General features: G+C 40.1%; 1 protein-coding gene and 2 non-coding genes across 13 annotated transcripts in view; all 3 read left to right on the top strand.

The window, feature by feature from the left end:
* Positions 1–19,650, top strand: part of UBAP2 (ubiquitin associated protein 2) — a 124,621-nt gene that overhangs the window by 95,814 nt on the left and 9,157 nt on the right. For 9 of the 11 annotated variants that reach the window (XM_072841683.1, XM_072841682.1, XM_072841681.1 and 6 more), the window contains 8 exons: positions 1,380–1,569; positions 4,966–5,179; positions 8,064–8,338; positions 8,944–9,113; positions 10,449–10,662; positions 13,089–13,128; positions 16,210–16,393; positions 17,334–17,403. In XM_072841683.1, the coding sequence (XP_072697784.1) occupies positions 1,380–1,569; positions 4,966–5,179; positions 8,064–8,338; positions 8,944–9,113; positions 10,449–10,662; positions 13,089–13,128; positions 16,210–16,393; positions 17,334–17,403 (1,357 nt within the window). Of the gene's footprint in view, positions 1–1,379; positions 1,570–4,965; positions 5,180–8,063; positions 8,339–8,943; positions 9,114–10,448; positions 10,663–13,088; positions 13,129–16,209; positions 16,394–17,333; positions 17,404–18,144; positions 18,284–19,650 lie in introns of those variants that run through there. The other 2 variants (XM_072841690.1, XM_072841689.1) reach the window with 2 other exon arrangements.
* On the top strand, positions 1,685–1,767 carry LOC140642057 (small nucleolar RNA SNORD121A). Its single transcript, XR_012038636.1, has one exon. It is a non-coding gene; the product is annotated as a small nucleolar RNA SNORD121A (small nucleolar RNA).
* LOC140642058 (small nucleolar RNA SNORD121A) lies at positions 15,505–15,586 on the top strand. The gene has a single exon (XR_012038637.1). It is a non-coding gene; the product is annotated as a small nucleolar RNA SNORD121A (small nucleolar RNA).

Raw genomic sequence — 19,650 nt, 5'->3', positions numbered from 1 at the left:
ATCAGGGTCCCTGCATGGAGCCTACTTCTCTCTCTGCCTCTGTCTCTGTGTCTTTCATGAATAAATAAACAAAAATTAAAAAAAAAAAAAAATGAAGCCCCGTCCCTTGTTCACTGAAACAGGAGGAAAGGATGGGACCAGAGATTGCAATTGGGCATGGGAGGGCATTTAAAAAAAAAAGAAAGAATATTTAAAATAGACTTTAGTGGTTATTTTTCAGAAGACAATGCTGTACTATTTTTAGGCATTTATCTTCTCTTTTGGAATAGAGTGTGCTGTGTTTTTTGTGATAATATAGCTTTCGAGATATGTTATATATGCTACGACTACTCTGAATTTATATCCCCAGAATTAGGAAATCATTAGTTAGAACGTTACCCTGAGATCCAAAATTCTTGTCTGGGACTTCAACTGGTTATGGGAAGGTAAGAGTGGGTAGTGCATAAGGAAAGGAGCTCAGGTCTAGGAACTTTATTCTTTATCAGATAGTAGTGGGCCTTGAATTATTTGACCTCCCAGGATCTGCTTCACTGGCATGGTAAACATTTTGGACAGGAGATCTGACTGGAAACTGGCCTTTGAAAGGGTTTAATGGAGCAAATTACCATGTTAATCCAGAGCACCTTGCAGGTTTTGTGGAGAAGAGTTAGTAATTCACTTACATGTCGGGTACTATAAATCTAGAGGATCATTTCTTCTTCCTTGTGCTTTTAGGTTTTCAGGCCATGATTCTCAAGTTGCAGTGTCTGTTCTTCTGGGGGCATTAACAAGAGTTGTAGTTAACAGAGTACTTATTAATATAGTGTGCATTTTCCCCCTGAATATATAAGAGAAAATTATTGGAGATTTAAATAAACTTAAATATATTATAGCTTTGAATGTAGAACTTAAGGGGATGTTTATGATAAATGGGAAACAGCTTGAATTATCTACTATGGCTGTGGTTCTCATTCCTCCAAAATAGGGATTCACTTTCCTTGAGGCAATTTAAGAAACAATTGGTTCCAAGTAGTGAATGGAGCAAAATATTCTACAGTAAATTATCCAAGCTTCAGAGAATTGTTTATTTACTCATTTGCTTCAGGTTTCAAATCAGTTGTTATTGTGCTATTTCTGTGGAAATGTCTTGATGCACCGTTTCATTTCTCTTCTTTGCCAGGCCTTGGCTTTAGTGTCTGTCTGTGGCTTTGTATGCTTTTTTTTTTTTCTTTTTCCGATTGATGCAGTCCTTTTGACTCCTTTAAATTCCAGTTTCCAAAGATTTTCGTCACATAGATTATTTTTTAACATGAATTTACTTTATATTGTTTCACTTCTCAAATTCATTATTGGTAAGATTTGCTTTTGACTCGTTCCTCATTTGCTTTTTGTCTGCTTAGCATTGATCTGGTAGCCTTGCTCCAGAAGCCTGTTCCTCCCAGTCAAGCCTCAGAAGTCAACTCCTTTGAAACTTCCCAACAGCAGGGCTTTGGTCAAGCTCTTGTCTTCACAAATTCTCAGCACAACAATCAGATGGCACCAGGGACTGGCAGCTCCACTGCTGTCAACTCCTATTCTCCTCAGAGTCTGGTAACTCACTTTTATTTTAGTATGGGATTTGAAGGAATGTACCCCTAAGCAAATGCATTGTAGAATAACACATGCCTTATAATTATTTTCAAAATATAAAAGTATAGTAAATCTCGTCTGGAAAACAATGATGTGATAATTTCCAAGCACATATCTGATGATTCCATGTGGAATTCAGCTACTCTGAGTTTTCTGGACAAAGATAAAAAATATTTCCTTATGATTTGTTGAAATCTTTTAAGTTGTAATCACTCAGGCATCTCATATTAATTTTTTCTTGGATTTTGTTTTAAAGTCTGTTACTTATATTAAAATTTTCATTTGTTTCCCAGTTTAGTTAAATTCAAATGTTTGTCAGTATTGGCTTGCTAAAATCATGCAAAAACAGTTCTTTCCAAGTCTGCCTAGATGCTTATATTTTTTGCATTTTTTTTTTGTTATTCATAAAATTAGTGTATTTTTCTTAAAATGCCACTCTGTAATGGAGACCCTTATAATATGGATGTTTTCATTAAAACCAGGGCATCTGCTGCTTGTATATCTGGCTTTAACTTCGCATGAGAATTTAGTTTCTATCAGAAGGGACTCCAGGAACTGGTAGAGAAGGATATGAAGATAGGCTGAAAGGAATAAAATCTTAGATCGTAGAATGTGAAAGAATGTAACTGCAGAATGGTAAAGTGAAGGCCCCAGCTATAGGTAGTTCTCAGTTGATATTGGGGGATGTGGGTGGAGGATTGGAATACCTCCATATACAGATCAGCAGCTTTCACTAGTGGTAATTATTTTGGCTCATGCTTTGCTGTGTTTTGCCTGAAATATGTGGTTGAGAAACAATTTCTTATGAAATATGATCTAATCTTTCCCCCTGCTTGACTCAAAAATCATTTGCTGAACCCTAATAGAGAATTAAATATGTAAACTTTTCATTGCTGTCTTCTACTCTGCACAGACATGTCATGTCGTGTATAACTGGTTTGGGAACTTGACATTTTTAGTGTTATTGATATAATTACATATGAGACGGTATCAGTTCATGAAGTAAATAGGACAGCCCAAGGCATGAGAGGGTCTAATAATGCCTCAGTTTTTTTAAATTTAATTTTTAAAAAAGTAATCTCTATACCCAGTGTGGGGCTCAAATTTATCACCTTGAGATCAAGAGCTGCACATACCTTCCACTGACTGAGCCAGCCAGGTGCCCCAGTATCCTCAAGTTTTGATCTAACCATCCCTGTCGTTTCCTGTTTTGCCTTTCCATCTGCTGCTAGTATGCTGATGTAATGTCTAGGCTGACCTGCTGGAATCTTAGGAACATTGGTTGGACATGAGGGGTTTTTGGTTGTTTTTTAAGGATATGAGGGTTGGGTTTTTTTAAGAGTACCATCAGGTGTTTTGCTTTCATAATGAACACACCTTGAGAAACTGGGATAAGTTGTTTAGCATATTACAACAGTGGTGCTCAACCCCCTGTACTTTTACAGTCAGTGGAGAACTTCCGTAAATAACAACAGTAATAATAATAATAAAATAATGCCAGAGTCCACACAGACCAAAGAAGTCAGAATTTTGAGATTGCAAGTTGGGCACTTGTGTGTGTATATATGTGTGTGCATGCATACTTGTGGATTAATACACACATTGTTAAAGCCCCCATATTGAAATGTACATGAAATTGAGAAGTCTTGTGCTAAGTGTTAATCTGAAGCAAAGTGCTGCTTCTTGATTCCCTGATTTCATTGCATTGTGTAAAGCACAGAGAAAGTGCATTTGGTAATATTACCTGATGCAGGTAGAGATCAGGTAGGGAGAGGAAGAATAGAAGCATCATCCTGGAGGCTTTTACTAAATAACAAGGGGGCTTGAACTGGGTTTCGGTGGACTTGGAGCAACATAAGGCAGGTATTTTGGACAGCATGATAAAGGATTCTGGAGTAGTGATAAATGTTAGCAGATTCTGTGATTGATGTGCAATAACTGCTTACAACCTAATGTTTTACTCAGATAGGAGAATTTGGATTTCCTTAGAACATTTGGGATACTTCATGCCTTTGGATACTGTTAAAAGAAATAATTATTTCAGCTTCTACATTTGATCTCTTAAGAGATTGCAAGTCATTTCTGTTTTTGACCTTTTAAATGGTTTCCAAAAGTTATTATTTTTTAAAAAATTTTTAAAATTTATTTATGATAGTCACACAGAGAGAGAGAGAGAGGCAGAGACATAGGCAGAGGGAGAAGCAGGCTCCATGCACCAGGAGCCCGACGTGGGATTTGATCCCGGGTCTCCAGGATCGCGCCCTGGGCCAAAGGCAGGCGCTAAACCGCTGTGCCACCCAGGGATCCCCAAAAGTTATTTTTTGATAAATAACTTCTCTTTTGAGAAACTGAAGGATCTTGACATATAAAAATGCAGTTGATCTGCCACTGTGTTCACTGGTCCTAGGCTTTCATTCTCCTTGGGTCTTTTTTTTTTTTTTTTTTTAAATTATTGATGTAGTCTCAATGCTTTATTTTTGCTTTCATTTCCCTTGCCTTAGGAGATGGAGCCAAAAAAATGTTGCTACGACTGATGTCTAAGAAATTACTGCCTATGCTCTCTTCTAGGATTTTTATGGTTTCAGGTCTCACATTTACGTCTTTAATCCATTTTGAATTTATTTTCGTGTATGGTGTTAGAAAGTGGTCCAGTTTCATTCTTTACGTGTATCATTCTCTTTGGATCTTAATATCTGACCTGACAGGATAGATAGGGGAGACATAACATTTTCTTTTGTATACTTAAAGAGTGTATATGGTGTTTTTAGTCATCACAACAACTTGAAATAAATGTAGCAGTGTCCAGGGTATCTGCCTAATACACAGATCCTTATGTGTCATTTGTTGTCTGATTTTAGAATATTAACTTTTAGCGCAGCAACCTGCATTTTATTTTGCAAGATGACCTCGCTGATCCATTCTGTGATTAGTTATTTTAATTAAACATGATTACTGTTGTTCATATATTAAGAAAATACTGTATTTTTGTTTCTCAAGCTTTGTCATTTAATTCATGGTATTTTTCTTTAGTTTAAAAAACAGTAGCATTTTGTTTATGAACTTGTGACCTCACTTTTAAGAAGAAAGCAATGTCTTAAAACCTAGGAAAAATATTCCCCTTCCCTTTAACCTCTTATATCAGAATCTAGAAAGATTACTGGATTTAATCAGATTTTGCTGAATAGTATTTTCATGTAGCATTTTTTTTTTTCATGTAGCATTTACTCAGGTGAGTTTTATTGATTCAGATGTCCTCGGTTATAGTTTTGAAAATTCTTGTAAAAATACTTGATGTGTTTAAAGTCTGGTGTAAAGATTTGTATTGCTGAGGATTTTTGCTTTTATTTCCTTTTAAAGTCCTCCGTCCTTGGTTCAGGATTTGGAGAGCTTGCACCTTCCAAAATGGCAAACATCACCAGCTCCCAGATTTTGGACCAGCTGAAAGCTCCAAGTTTGGGCCAGTTTACCACTACCCCAAGTTCACAACAGAATAGTACGAGTCCCCCCACAACCACTTCTTCTTGGGACCTCAAGCCCTCAACTTCCCAGTCCTCAGTCCTTAGTCATTTTGGTAAGTATACATTTTCTGTGGTGGTTTGCCCCTCGTGATGACATGCTAAACAATAGTAGAGGGATCCCTGGGTGGCGCAGCGGTTTGGCGCCTGCCTTTGGCCCAGGGCGCGATCCTCTAGACCCGGGATCAAGTCCCACATCGGGCTCCTGGTGCATGGAGCCTGCTTCTCCCTCTGCCTATGTCTCTGCCTCTCTCTCTCTCTCTCTCTCTCTCTCTCTCTCTGTATGACTATCATAAGTAAATAAAATAAAAAAAAGAAAAAAGAAAAAAAAAAACAATAGTAGAGTGTGTTGACTTGTCAACACTGATGTGGAATTTGTCCAGAGATGTTTCTTTTTAGTAGAATTTCTGTGGAGTTTGTGAATTAAATCCATCAGCTTTGCGTTATATAAATACCTGCATATATTTGTTGTTATTAGCAGTAGTGGTAGTAGTACATACTTAAAGAGATGTGCAAAAGTATCGTAAAGCCATAAAAATATAAGGAAATAACACTTTAAAAAAAAAGGTTTTATTTATTTATTTGAGAGAGAGCACATGAGAGGGAGCATGAGCAGCAGGGAGGGGTAGAGAGAAAAGCAGACTCCCTGTTGACAGCCTGATATGGGACTTGCTCCCAGGACCTTGGGATCATGACCTGAGCTGGAGGCAGACGCTTAAGCGACTGAGCCACTCAGGCACCCAGGAAATAACACTTTGAGTAAATGCTTGGATAGAATTTTCTAAGCTCTATTATAGTAGGGAGGGACAAAGTTGGGATGTAGAATTTTAAAAGACATCCTCTGGGTTGCTTTCTTACTCTAATATTTGTATGTATCTACCATGATTTGTTGTGCAGCATTAATGTCAGTGGTTTATAATTTAAAGGCACAATGTGTAAGTTGGATGTTTTCACCCATTTTCTACCAATGTACACATGCCACACTGTACTAAGGAATAGCAGAGGGTTATATTAAACACAGTGTTGCTTTCCAAGGCATGTTTAGGGCTTAATGAAAGACATGGAAAATCACATTTCTTTCCTGAAAGAGAATGTGTTGTAATGGAAATACCTGAGACTATCCCCAAGTTTGGAGTCTACCTAGGAAATTCATTAGAGCCTTAATACTGCTTTTTTTTTTTTTATTGGAGGACTGGTTATACTAACTAGTCTCTGCCTAGTAAATACCAAAATTCCCCATTCCCAGTAGGAGAGTTAGTGTTCACCGTAAACTGCATTGTGCAAACATTAAAGGCAGAGTCACTCTTCTTACCTGATAGGAGTGCTGGCAACCTTTGCCTAGAGCATATTAAAATTCTGTGTTCTTAGACACTGGCCAAGAGCCAGTTTAACAAGGTGGCATTTCTGATGCCAGCTGTAGTCCTATGTAAACTTTTTTCTACAGACCCACTGCAATGGGTGATAAGAATTTTTAGATTTGTAGATGCTATTCCCATATTCCTTATAAATCCAGTCTTTTTTTTTAATCCAGTCTTTTGTACATATCTCTAATATTAAGTCCAAAAATAGATTCATCTAAGATGGAAATACATGTCATGGATTGGCAGCCCTTCAACTGGATTTCTCACTTGTTTCTGTAAATACAGTTTTATTGGAACACAGCCATGACATTCGTTAGATATTGTCTTACAACTACTTTCAGTCTACAAAGGGGAGAGTTGAGTAGTCGATAACGGATGGCCTTCAAAGCCTAAAATATTTATTAGCCTGCTCTTCACTGGAAATAATTGCCAGCTTCTATGTGATTTGAAAATCATGTAGACAGAGGGCTACCTTCCTTTATAAAAAATAGTAACTATAAATAAAGGAGACTAAACCAAGGTAAAAACTGGTCAAAGAGGTATGGCAAGAGTTCACAGGCAAAGAATACTGGAGTATATGAAATGATGATTCATCAGATTTATATCATTTTAATTTTCATCTCTCATGCCACTTTCTATTATTTAAATTAGGAAGGATAAAAGTTGGTATTCAAAGCATGTTAAAAAGTGTATGTTCTATCTGTTGAAAGAATTTTGAAGTGTTCATAAAAATTTAAAACAGAGTAGCTCTTTGAAGTAGTATCTCTCTCTTTTTTTTTTTTTTTTTTTGAAGTAGTATCTCTATTCTAGCTGTTGATTCCACAGGTGTACTTGTACTTAAGCAAAATGTCATAAAACACATTCATTGCAGCATTGTTTTTCTTAACAAGATACTGGAAAACCTGAAAGCCTGTTAATATAGCACTAGTTTTAAAAATCGATACCTATATACTCTGGATTACTATGTGGCTGTAAAATAAAGTAGCTCTTCACATGTTAATATGGAACAGTTTCTTAAAATCAAATTGTGAGGAAGATATATAATGTGTTTTGAAACAGCATCTCTGAAGATACTCAGGAAACTGGATACAGGAGGCAGTCGCCTCTGGAGTGAATTTGGGGATAGAGTTGAAAGGGTGATTTATAGTCATCATATACATTTTTTTTTTTACCTTTTGGATATTGAAATATATGTTTCTGAAATTTTTTTTTTTAACAATTTAGTTAAAAGATCCATAAAGCAATAAAAATAGAATTCTCTGTTAGTTAAAGGCTTGGTGTGTAGCAACTCAGTGCTCTTCTTACCCACTCCGTATGTCTTAATGTAAACTGCATCTCTTCTCTGCATAAGAAATTATCTACAAACCCATTAGCTTCCTTTTCCACTTAACATATACCAGTTATAATATATCACACAGACCCCCAACTTGGGGAATGGGGTAGAAGATTGTTGGGAGAAACCAATGGTGACTACAACCTTTCACTGTCAGTCATGGTAGAAGAGGGAGCTCCAAGCCCATGTTCCTAAATAATTGATTGTTGCTTACTTTCCCTCCCTCTCCCTTTACATATTTCATAGACTTCAAATCTCAGCCTGAACCATCCCCGGTTCTTAGTCAATTGAGCCAGCGACAGCAGCACCACACTCAGGCCGTTGCTGTTCCTCCTCCTGGGTTGGAGTCCTTTCCTTCCCAGGTAAAACTGCGAGAGTCAACACCCAGAGACAGTACCTCCACTGTGAACAAACTTTTGCAGCTTCCCAGCATGACTGTAGAAAATATTGCTGTGTCTACCCACCAGCCACAGCCTAAACACATCAAACTACCGAAGCGGCGGATACCTCCAGCTTCTAAGGTGTGTTCTCCATTCAGAGGTCACAGGCCCAGTGGTGGAGTATTTTAACACCTCAAGGGTTGGGTTAATAAGTCTCAGAAACGGTGACATGGTAATTTTTTCAAGCACATAGCTTACTCTGCTTAATGAGGTGTTGGCCATTTCTGAGAGATGGGCTAATATTAGGGTGAATGGTTTTGTGTTGGAGACAGAGACTGTTCATTCAAATTACAGGATCTGGCTCAGAAAATCTGCTGGTCTTGTGTATTTAGCTGTGTTTTGTAGATACTGAGTAAGTGGTTCTTTAATTAGATAACGCTTTCAGCAAAGGCCCACTCTTCTCCCATCACTCACCCACCACCAGCGCCACCGTTTCTTTAGTCTTTGCTCTAAGAAGCAATTGGTGACACTGACCTTTCTAATGTTTAATTTTTCTTTTCTCTTCTCTTTGTTTTTGAAATATGCTCCTTCCTTTTTTCCTTCTTTTGTTGGGTCTCTTGCTCCTTGTTCCTCGAGGGTGCTAGTGTAGTGCTGTGGGAAACCAGTGCTTGTTTGGTTCTGTTACAGGCCTCTGGGACTCGGAACCTCTTATCTCTGTTCTTGACATGGTGGCTCTGCTTTTTCAGATCCCAGCTTCTGCAGTGGAAATGCCTGGTTCAGCAGATGTAACAGGATTAAATGTTCAGTTTGGCGCCTTGGAATTTGGATCAGAACCTTCTCTCTCTGAATTTGCATCAACTACAAGCAGTGAAAATAGTAACCAAATTCCCATCAGCTTGTATTCGAAGTCTTTAAGGTACGCAACTAACTTGCCTGGTTTTGACTGAATTAAGTCCTTTGTTGGCAGTAAAACAAAATAGAGCCTAAGAAATCACTTGGTGGAGACAACACACCCTTTGGTGGTGGGTTTGTGCACCAAACCCACCAATGACTAGTATCTGATTGCAGAAGTTTTCTTCCATCACCCTAGGAAGAAACCCTTTGCCTGTTAGCAGTCCCTCACAATTTCCCCATCCCCTCATCCCCTGACAACTACTCCGCTTGTCTCTGGATTTGCCCATTCCAGGTCAATCTCTCTTTTCTCTCTCCTCTCTCCTCTCTCCTCCTCTCCCCTCTCTCCTTTCTCTTCTCTTCTCTTCTCTTCTCTTCTCTTCTCTTCTCTTCTCTTCTCTTCTCTTCTCTTCTCTTCTCTTCATTCATGTGAGACACAGAGAGAAAGGCAGAGACATAGGCAGAGGGAGAAGCAGGCTCCCTTGAGAGCTTGATGCGGGACTTGATCCTAGGACCCTGGGATCACAACCTGAGCTAAAGGCAGACGCTCAACCACCTAGGTACCCCCTAGATAATTTCATATAGCAAGAATTATGCAATATGTAACCTTTTATATCTGGCTTTTTTTACTTGGTGTAGTGTTTTCAAGGTTCATCCATGTTGTAGCTTGTATGCATTTTATTTCTGAATAGTATTTCATTGTGCAGATAAATCGCACTTGGTTTGCACATTGTTTATCCATTCATTAGTTGTTTGGATTGTTTCCACTTTTTGAGTGTTATGAATTGTGGTACTATGAACATTAATTGACAAATTTTGTGTCCTTTCAGTTGTTTTGGATATAGACCTAGTAATTACTGGTCATACAGTTTTCCTTACATTAACCATTTGAGGAATCAGTAACCTTTCTTCATAGTGGCTACAGCATTTTACATACCTACCAGTAATCTGTGAGGGATGCAGTTCTTGTACATCTTTGCCAACACAGTTTTTCCTTCAATGGAAACTTACGTTTTATAAGTAGAGAATCCCAGGTTTTAGATTTTATTAATTTTTCCACTGTCCAGAGCTAACACCTGATATTTACTCTTTTCTAAAAATGGTTTTAGACTTCTGGATTCTTTATGGATTCTTAAAGATGTCCCTTTGCTTGTCATATAAATTAGGTGGGTCTGATTGGGAGGGGAGGGATATTTTGAATTTACATCTTTAATACAGGTAAAGATTGCAATAGTATAAATGTGTAGGTACAGACATGTTTATTTAATTTATAATATAGCAATAAAGTGATGAAATAGTTCTACTTGATCAAGCCATGTAAAGTGACAAATTCATGTCTAAATCTTTTTATTCTTTCTAGTGATTCTTTGAATACCTCTCTACCAATGACCAGTGCAGTACAGAACTCCACCTATACAACTTCAGTCATTACCTCCTCCAGTCTGACCAGCTCATCACTGAGCTCCACTAGTCCAGTAACAACGTCTTCCTCCTATGACCAGAGTTCTGTGCATAACAGAATTGCATACCAAAGCTCTGTGAGTCCATCGGAGTCAGCTCCAGGAACCATCACGGTAATTGGTCTGGCAGGTTTCTTCAAGTTATCTCTCCACCTAATGTGGGGCTCAGACTTATGACCCCAAGATCAAGAGTTACATGCTCTACTGACTGAGCCAGCCTGACACCCCTAGAAATTGGCTAACCTTTTGAATAGAATCCCTAAAGTTTATTGAGTTTGCTAATAGTGGACACGTGGTATGAAATATGCATTTCAAGCACCCATGCACAGGAATGTGTGAATGGACCCAAAAGCTTAGTTTAAGGATAGCATAAGGATACATCCCAAATTGTCCATAGTGCTTTATATGGGGTGTTGGAGCAGGTGTCGGGGGGAGCACATCTTAGTCTTATTTTAATATCTAAGTTTTCTGTAAGTTGGGATATTCAAGTATTACTGGTGAGAGCTACTTTATTATTTATTTTTTAAAAAGATTTCTTCATGAGAGACGCACAGAGAGAGGCAGAGACCTAGACAGAGGGAGAAGCAGGCTCACCAAGGGGAACCCGATGTGGGACTCAATCCCAGGACCCTGGGATCATGGCCTGAGCCGAAGGCAGATAGATGCTCAACCACTGAGCCACCCAGGTGTCCTGAGAGAGCTACTTAATTTTTTTTATTATTTCAATTTTTTATTTAAATTCTAGTTAATATATATGGTTAAAATTGTAGTTGACTTAAACAACTACAGTTCTGGTTCCTCAGACATACAAAGTGCATTTTAAATGCTCAATACCTATAGTGGCTACAGTATAGGAACACACACAGGTGTATATAGAATATTCCCTTTATTGCAGAATATTTTCTTGTATAGTACTGGGCTGTAGTTTTTAAAACATAAATTAAAAAACACATAAATCAGACGATATGCTGTCTAAGCTATGTCTCTGTCATTTGCTCAACTTCTCAATTCCAGCCCTAATTTCACCTCATACATTGCTTGCTCATTTCATTGCTCAGCTCATTCTTTGCTTGGCTAGTTGAGCTGAGACCCTGCAGATTTCTGATATCTCCTGACCTTTCAGTACTTTACTTTTGCTACTCCCACCATTCTTCTGCTTAGAATTACCCCCACCCCAAATAGTGTAGTTCACATGTTTCATTTTGTCCATTGTCTGTGCTTGCTTGCTCTATCTAATTTTTAAAGATTTATTTATTTGACAGCGCGCATAAGCAGGGTGAGGGCAGGCTGAGGGAGAGGGAGAAGCAGGCTCTGGGTAGCCTCGTGGGGCTTGATCCCAAGACCCAGGGATCATGACCTGAGCAGAGGCAGATGCTTAACCGACTGAGCCACCCAGGTGCCCCACTCAGTCTTATATTTTAACTAATTTTTGTTTTTCTTTTCGAAGTTAAAATGTTTTATTGTCTATATTTCTTGTAAATAATTTCAAATTGTTGTAAGGAAAAAAATATGTTGTAAATAAGATTTCTTGAACAGAAATTGTACTGGATTTGGATTAATAAAGAGGCAACATTTATTAGGTTTGTCTTTAGTAGTTTTGACATTTGTAAGAAGGAAATTTATGTCAGCTTCCTTCTTCCATCCAGGGATACTGTCTGAGTCTTGTAGGCTCCACTGTTATTCACTATATACCTGTCTCCCATGCTCAGTGTGCGGAAATTTTCCTTGTGAGGATGCCTCCTTCTGTGTGTCTTGATTCCAATGAAATGCCTATAGTTAATACAAACTAGTTGTCAGATTCCGCTCTTTTGGTACTATCACACTCTGCTATTCTGCTCTTTTCCTGCCCAGTCAGAAAAGCCATGTTTCAAAGTAACATCTCTTTCTCTCTAAGAATCAAATGTTGCATTTAATTTAGAAACATTTTTCTCTTGCATGGTGGTGCCCAGGAGACAGAAGGTGCATGATATAGAAAGGCGTAGTGATTTCAGCATGAGTTCCTAAGCTTTTTTTGTACTGCTTAATAATTTTTAGGATTGTTTCATTGTTTCTTGTGTAATGAGTCTTACGTTGTGCCCTTTTTACTTCCCTAAATACTCAATCTAGTTTTTAAAAATGTCAGCTCCTTGGGATTTATTAACAGTAAATCCTTTAAGAAACAAAACAAGCCATTGTTTCTTTTTCTTTTTTTTAAAATATGTTAAGTCAGTCTTTGGAATTTTATTTTATTTTATTTTATTTTAAAGATTTTATTTATTTATTCATGAGAGACATACACAGAGAGAGAGAGGCAGAGACACAGGCAGAGGGACAAGCAGGCTCCATGCAAGGAGCCTGATGTGGGACTCGATCTTGGGTCTCCAGGATCACACCCTGGGCTGCAGGTGGCGCTAAACCGCTGTGCCACCGGGGCTGCCCCAAGCCATTGTTTCTTGATTAATCTGTACTTCATATGTTTCTGGCTAAATTCCAATAGAATTTCCACTAAGTTGCCATTTGATTTTTGTGGGTTAACTTACTTTCTTTTCTCTTCCTTACAGAATGGACATGGTGGTGGTCGAAGTCAGCAGACAATAGACAGTAAGTACATAAGCTAGCAGTTCTTGTTTTGGCTGGTGGAAACCAAACAAAAAGAGTATATAGCTAATATGGAGAAAACAACAGGTAATTTGTTCTGCAAATTTTAGTCCTTTTTCATTTTCTTTTTTTTTTTTTTTTTCTTTTTCATTTTCTTTAAAAAAGATTTTATTTATTCATGAGGGACACTGAGAGAAGCAGAGATATAGGCAGAGAGAGAAGCAGGCTCCTTATGGGGAGCCTGATGTGGGACTCAGTTCCAGGACCCTGGGATCTCACCCTGAGCCAAAGACAGACCCTTAACCACTGAGCCACCCAGGCGTCCCTGCATTTTTTCTGATAGTTTTGAGCCATCACATTGGCATCCTTTTTTGGGCAGGGCTTGCAAGTTCAGCTAGAGATTCCTGTGTTGAGTAGGTTATAGCTGATGGTATTATGAGAAATATAACTATAGCAAGAATGAGGTGATAGCTTCATATTATTCTGTTCTAGTCGACTGCTCCCCAAGTATAGAGTGTAGTATGGATTTAAAAGATGCTTTGCTTAGAAGTACAGGTTCTAGTATAGTCAAAGAGCTCTTCAATATTATAAAGGACTTTTAAAGCAAAAATTTGGTGTGCTAATTCAGAAAACACGTGCTCATTGCCTTCATGATCTAGTGGACTATTGTATAGAAAAGAGGTCAAGGGGATCCCTGGGTGGCTCAGTGGTTTAGTGTCTGCCTTTGGCCCAGGGCGCGATCCTGGAGTCCTGGGATCGAGTCCCACGTCAGGCTCCTGGCATGGAGCCTGCTTCTCCCTCCTCCTGTGTCTCTACCTCTCTCTCTCTCTCTATCATAAATAAATAAATCTTAAAAAAAAAAAAAAAAAGGAAAAGAGGTCAAATACTCCTCACTGTAAACACTTGGGGAAAAAAATGAGGGACCCTCTTCTGATTCTGGTAAGTTCAGTAATCCCTGGAGTTGTTGGTACAGCTGAATCCCCATTAGTTTTTTTCCTTTGTTCTTGGCTTAATTGTCTTTTATTGTTAATGATGATTTTCCTTCATTATGCAATAATGCAAATGGGTATCCACTATTGAGTAGAGAGGTCAGAAAGACTGCTTTTATTTGGGATTTCGGGAGTGTGGACATGGAATCTTATCGGCCTCATTTGGAATTAAAGTGTCATATGCGGGGATCCCTGGGTGGCGCGTGGAGCCTGCTTCTCTATGTCTATGCGTGTCTCTCTCTCCGTGGCTCTCATGAATAAATAAAGTCCTTAAAAATAAAATAATAAGATAAAGTGTCATATGTAATTTACCCAGAATTAATTTTGCTACTGCTGGGCTGCCAGAGCTATTTGGAAGTACATTGATAACTTAGAGAACTTCTGATGTCAGAGAACATTCTCATTCCATAAGCTTTGGTGGCAAGTTTCTTTTCTTTTCTTTAAAGATTTTACTTGTTCATGAGAGAGAGGCAGAGACATAGGCAGAGGTAGAAGCAGGCTCCTCACAGGGAACCCGATGCGCAGGACTCAATCCCAGGACTCCGGGATCATGCTCTGAGCCAATGGCAGATGCTCAACTGCTGAGCCACCCGCGTGTCCTGACAAGTTTCTTTAGTATAGGCATGTGAGAATGTGAGAACACATAGAGGTGTCCTAGATTATTGGAGACCTTTTTTTTTTTTTTTTTAATTTTTAAAAAATATCTCTACACCCCATGTGAAGCTTAAACCCCGAGATTGGGAGTCAAAACATCCCACCAGCTGATCCAGCCAGGTTCCCTGATTATTTGGAGATTGGATTTTGTTTATTTATTTTTTTTTAGTGGTGGGGGAAGAGCAGAGAGGCGGGGGAGTAGGATCTTAAGCAGGCTCCATACCTGCAAAACCCTGAGATCATGATTTAAGCTGAAATCAAGATCCAGACACTAAACCAGCTGAGCCACCCAGGTGCCCCTATGTGGAGATTTTAAATGAGATAGTAAGATATGAAATGTCTGGAAAACCTGGTGTGCATTTTAGATAGGTTTTTGTCTTCATCTGTGTCTCCTCCTCATACTCCCCTCCACCCCCTATTCTTTGAGAGGCTTCTTGTGAGCTTATTATTGTCCCCCAAGACATAGGGAGGTAACTTATGGGGTCTGAGTTTTGGGTCAAGGGCATCTGTGGTCTTTTTATCTGGTATCTGTAACAACATTTGTCATGTTTGGAATAGACTGTCCATAAAAGTTAATCCTCAAGGTGGTAAGGACTACTCTAAGAAAATGGACCAAGTTTTGTATTGATCCTGTTGCTATCTGTGTTTGTTTTCAAATCCTCCTTTTTAGAGACTATCATGTTTTCCTTTGGGCTCCAAGGGAGTCCTGCAGGTAGGTGAAGGTTGCTCTTCCTAACTGGAAAAGACAATGATGCTTTATTTCCAAGCACATATCTGAGTTGTATGTGTGGATAGAACTAAAACTGAGTCTTTTCTACAGCTGGGATTGATCATATTTGTGTTCTTTGGGAAGCCTAATAAACTCCTTATGTGCTCTGAGGGTTTGGTTTAAGGAAATACTCACTGAATGTGTGAAAGTAGGTGTTGGATAGTGGCATATACACTCCCCAGTGTATATGTACCCTGAATTCCCAACCCCCATTTGCCCTGAATTGGCTGTAAGCTTTCCCAGGTCAGCCTGATGGGATACTGGATAGAGGTAAAGACCTAATTCTTTGATGGTCTTGCCCACCAAATTTGTACTGTTCCTTGTTTTGCCTTTTGAGATTTGCCTCATATTCTAATCCTGTATATCAATCTCAGAGCCTCTTGCCCCTTCTGGTGCAGCTCAGGGTCGGCTTCCTTTAGTTAGGAGTAGTACATCCACGTTATAGGACAGTTTGCAATTATAAAGCTAACTTTTCCTACGCTTTGCCACGTGCTGTTTGTCTTACCATCATGTCATTTTTACTAGTCATATTTGACAGCAAATACTTGGGCATTATCCCCAGAGAATGTAACTTTATATGTTTCTCAAACTGAACCTGCCATGTCACAAGATATTGAGTGTATTTCAGATACTCATGATTGGTTCTAGAGCTAAACTGATCTTTTCTTACAGCTACTTCATCCGTTCCAGCTCCAAAGACAACAGACCCTCCTTCCGCCCTCCCATCTGTGGGCTCCCTGCCCAGCACCACTTCCTGCACTACGCTTCTGCCCTCTGCATCTCAGCACACTGCCACTTTGCCCTCCATGTCGCAGCCTGGTGACTTGTCCAGCAGCCCCCTTTCTCAGCTTAGCAGGTATGGGGAAAATACGTGCCCAGAATGAGAGGCACACTGGGATGAAGTCCTGGATGAACCCTTGTAGAAAGCAGTTGCAATGAACGAAATTCTTTTGTTGCCCCTAGCATGATGGCCTGGCTTTTTGTGATAAAGCTGCAGCGCGTAGGTTTTGGCTGGGCCTGGTCTCAGAAGCACCAGATGTGTAAACTTGCCTACTTGTAATGCCCCTGCAGTCAGAGAGCACTGGGGCCCCTAGGAATGGGGTGGAGCCAGGGGTCACTGCTGCTAACTCTTCTTGGACTCCTCAGGAGTGTTCCCGGAGTCTGGCATCTCCCCCCAGCTCTGGGCTTGAGTCTCTGGGATGTGAAGTGAGAATGATGTTTCATTTTTGAGCAGGTCTTTCACTTGCTCATGTGGCTTCAGAGGTTGAATTATTAGAACAGAATATAGGAGAGAATGGGTTTTATTTTGCCATCATCCTTTATCTTCAGAGTAGAGTATACCTTTTCCCCTCCCTTTAGTCAGGAAGCAAAGCGTTTGATTTGAATTCTGGATTTGATGAGAAGTCAGGCTCTAGCTCTGGCATGGGTGGGTTGAAATAGAAACTTTCTTCCCTTGCACACAGTTTGAATGGGGTCTCCAAGGCTGGCAGTGTTATACGTGCCGTCCCGTTTTTTTCTTTTATCAGTCTAAAGAGCAGATGATTTTAGTTGACTAAAGCTGGCTTTGGAGATTTCGCAGGCCATGATGCCTGTATCCTCATGGAAAATGACCCTTTAGATCATTTCTAAACATCCAAACACCTGGTCTGGGCTCCACGGTGATGATAAATGATGAGTGTAAAGGGCTCCCCTTGGAGGGATAGGGCAAACTTCTTTCTAGCCCACTTGGACACATGTGCCTCTCCTGTGGGATGACTCAGTGGAGTGGACACGTGGTGCTCTGTTTTGTCTTCTAGTTCACTCTCCAGCCATCAGAGCAGCCTCTCTTCTGCACATGCAGCGCTCTCCTCCAGCACATCACACACAGTAAGTGTCTACTGCATCCCCTCATTCCCAGCCCTGTTCAGTGAGCTTACAGCTTAGTTCTGTGCATGCGGGGTTTTGGTTTATGGGTTTGGAATGTCTGAGATAATTTCAAATTGCTTGGGTATTATCTCAGTCTAGGTATGTGGTTTGAGCTCTTGATTTTCCCAGGCACCACGGAGGACTTCTTGCTTCCTACCCTGGTACTTCTGTGGAGGAATTCTTCTCCAGAGTTGATCTGTGATCGCCAGGGCTGTTAGAGCTGGATTTGTTCCTAAGCATTCACTGAGCTCCCTGTATGTTAGAGGAGACGTTGAACCTAGTCTAGGGTTGGTCACGTTTGAGATATTTGTAAGCTTTTTAGAGGAAAGTAGGCTCATTGCTAACTTCAGCTTGTGCTCCACCAAAAGTCAGCTTGAATCCAGAGCAGTGTTCTAGATAACCTTATGTTACTTGGTGAAGTCCATTGTAGGGAGAATGTTTGGAGAGCTTCTGTGAGGGCTTGCTGCCCTTTGCCACATTTACATCTCCCTCTCTGAGACCAAGAACCCTGGCTCTTAGCCCAGTCGGTGTAACTGCATCCCAGTTTGTTGGTAGTCACGGGGATGACACAATGTGACTACACGGGGTAGTCACAATGACCTTGTTGTGGCATTAGGTATTCTGTCCACCCCTCCTCTGTGCCATCTCATGCCGTCTTCCCCAGCTCAGAGGCAGACTTTGGGAAGGTTGATAGTGAAGAAGGAAGCCTGGAGTGTGGAGAGGCAAGAATGGAAGTCAAGGGGGTGCCGTTGGCAAGGGTCCTGATAGGCCACATAACCTTAAGAGACAGTTATCGAAGTGTAGCTTCTCAGAGTGTGGAGTTGGGAGCACAATTTCAGTGGTGAGTCTGTGTAGCTTGTGGTGGGTGGAGGAATGAAAGGTGAGGAGATGATAAAGAGCCAGGGTGATAGTGGGGTGCTGAACTCAGGTTGGCGGAACCTGAGCATAAAGGGAGGCAGATAGATATACTGAGAACAAACACAAAGTCCTTCTCCTGGGAGATGACAGGAGATGGATCCCCAAGCAGGGAAGGATGTTTGGGGTATAGATCAATAGGAGAGATTGGAAATACGGGAAATTTCTTTTCTTGAAGAAGTCATTTGCTATGGAATGCAAGTGATGGCGAAAAGTCAGCTCTCTCTATCAGGATGTGGCTAACACTGTGGTTTTCAAATTCGGGCTTTCCTAGTGAAATCTTGCGTATAATTCTCATCATAAAATATATAGCAGAGCACACTGTGGACCTCTCTGCCCTTGGAGTAAGTGCTTGGCCCCCTGCGTGTGCCCCCAACCCCTCATTTGGCTGCTGGGAGCTATGGATAGTCCCCATCATGAGCACTAGATAACTGTCCTCCTGTCCTCCTGCCACTCGTGCATTGGAGCCAGTGTTCTTGTTGTGTGGGTTAACTACACTCCGTGTCTCAGCAAGAAACTCCAAATCATACAGCACAAACAGCCACAGTCAGAAATGCCTCCTATACTTTGTTATGTACCGAATTTGCCACATTGCTAATATTTACAATGATTTACAAGATTCAATCATGAATCTTGTATATTTACAAGATTCAGTCATGAAAAGGTATGAAGAGATACATACTGAAGTATAAAGAAGCACACCAAAATGTTTTTCTTCTTCTTCTTCTTCTTCTTCTTTTTTTTTTTTTTTTTAAGATTTTGTTTATTCATGAGACACAGAGAGAGGCAGAGATACAGGCAGAGGGAGAAGCAGGCTCCCTGCAGGGAGCCTGACATGGGACTCCATCCCTGGTCTCCAGGATCAAGCCCTGGGCCGAAGGCAGATGCTAAACCACTGAGTCACCCCGGCGTCCCTGAAATGTTTTTCTGTATCTCGTCTGCTTGGTTCTATCCCTTTTCCCGCTATTTTCTTGATCTGCCAAAATTTTTTTTTTTTAAACCCATAAAATAGGAAGTGCCTGTACAAAGTCCCTTTTCCCTCTGCCTCTTGCCCTTTTCCTTTCATTTATTTTTACTGTAATATATATGAGAGTATTCCCTAGATAGTGTCCTTCAACATTTCCCTCATTTAACAGTGTATCTCTGAGAGGTATTTCTGTGTTGAAACATAGATTGTCTTTTCCTATAGCTCCACTACATCACATTCTTAAATTACTCTTTCACTGATGGAGCTGGAGGGCCATTTTTTGTCTTGAATACCAGAAACAATGTTGCATTCGGTAACTTTCTACC

The sequence above is a fragment of the Canis lupus genome, chromosome 10 (genome assembly GCF_048164855.1).
Source record: "Canis lupus baileyi chromosome 10, mCanLup2.hap1, whole genome shotgun sequence".
In the NCBI taxonomy this organism is placed as follows: domain Eukaryota; kingdom Metazoa; phylum Chordata; class Mammalia; order Carnivora; family Canidae; genus Canis; species Canis lupus.
The sequence above is the reverse complement of the archived record's forward strand: the minus strand, read 5'-3'. Positions and strand labels throughout refer to the sequence as shown.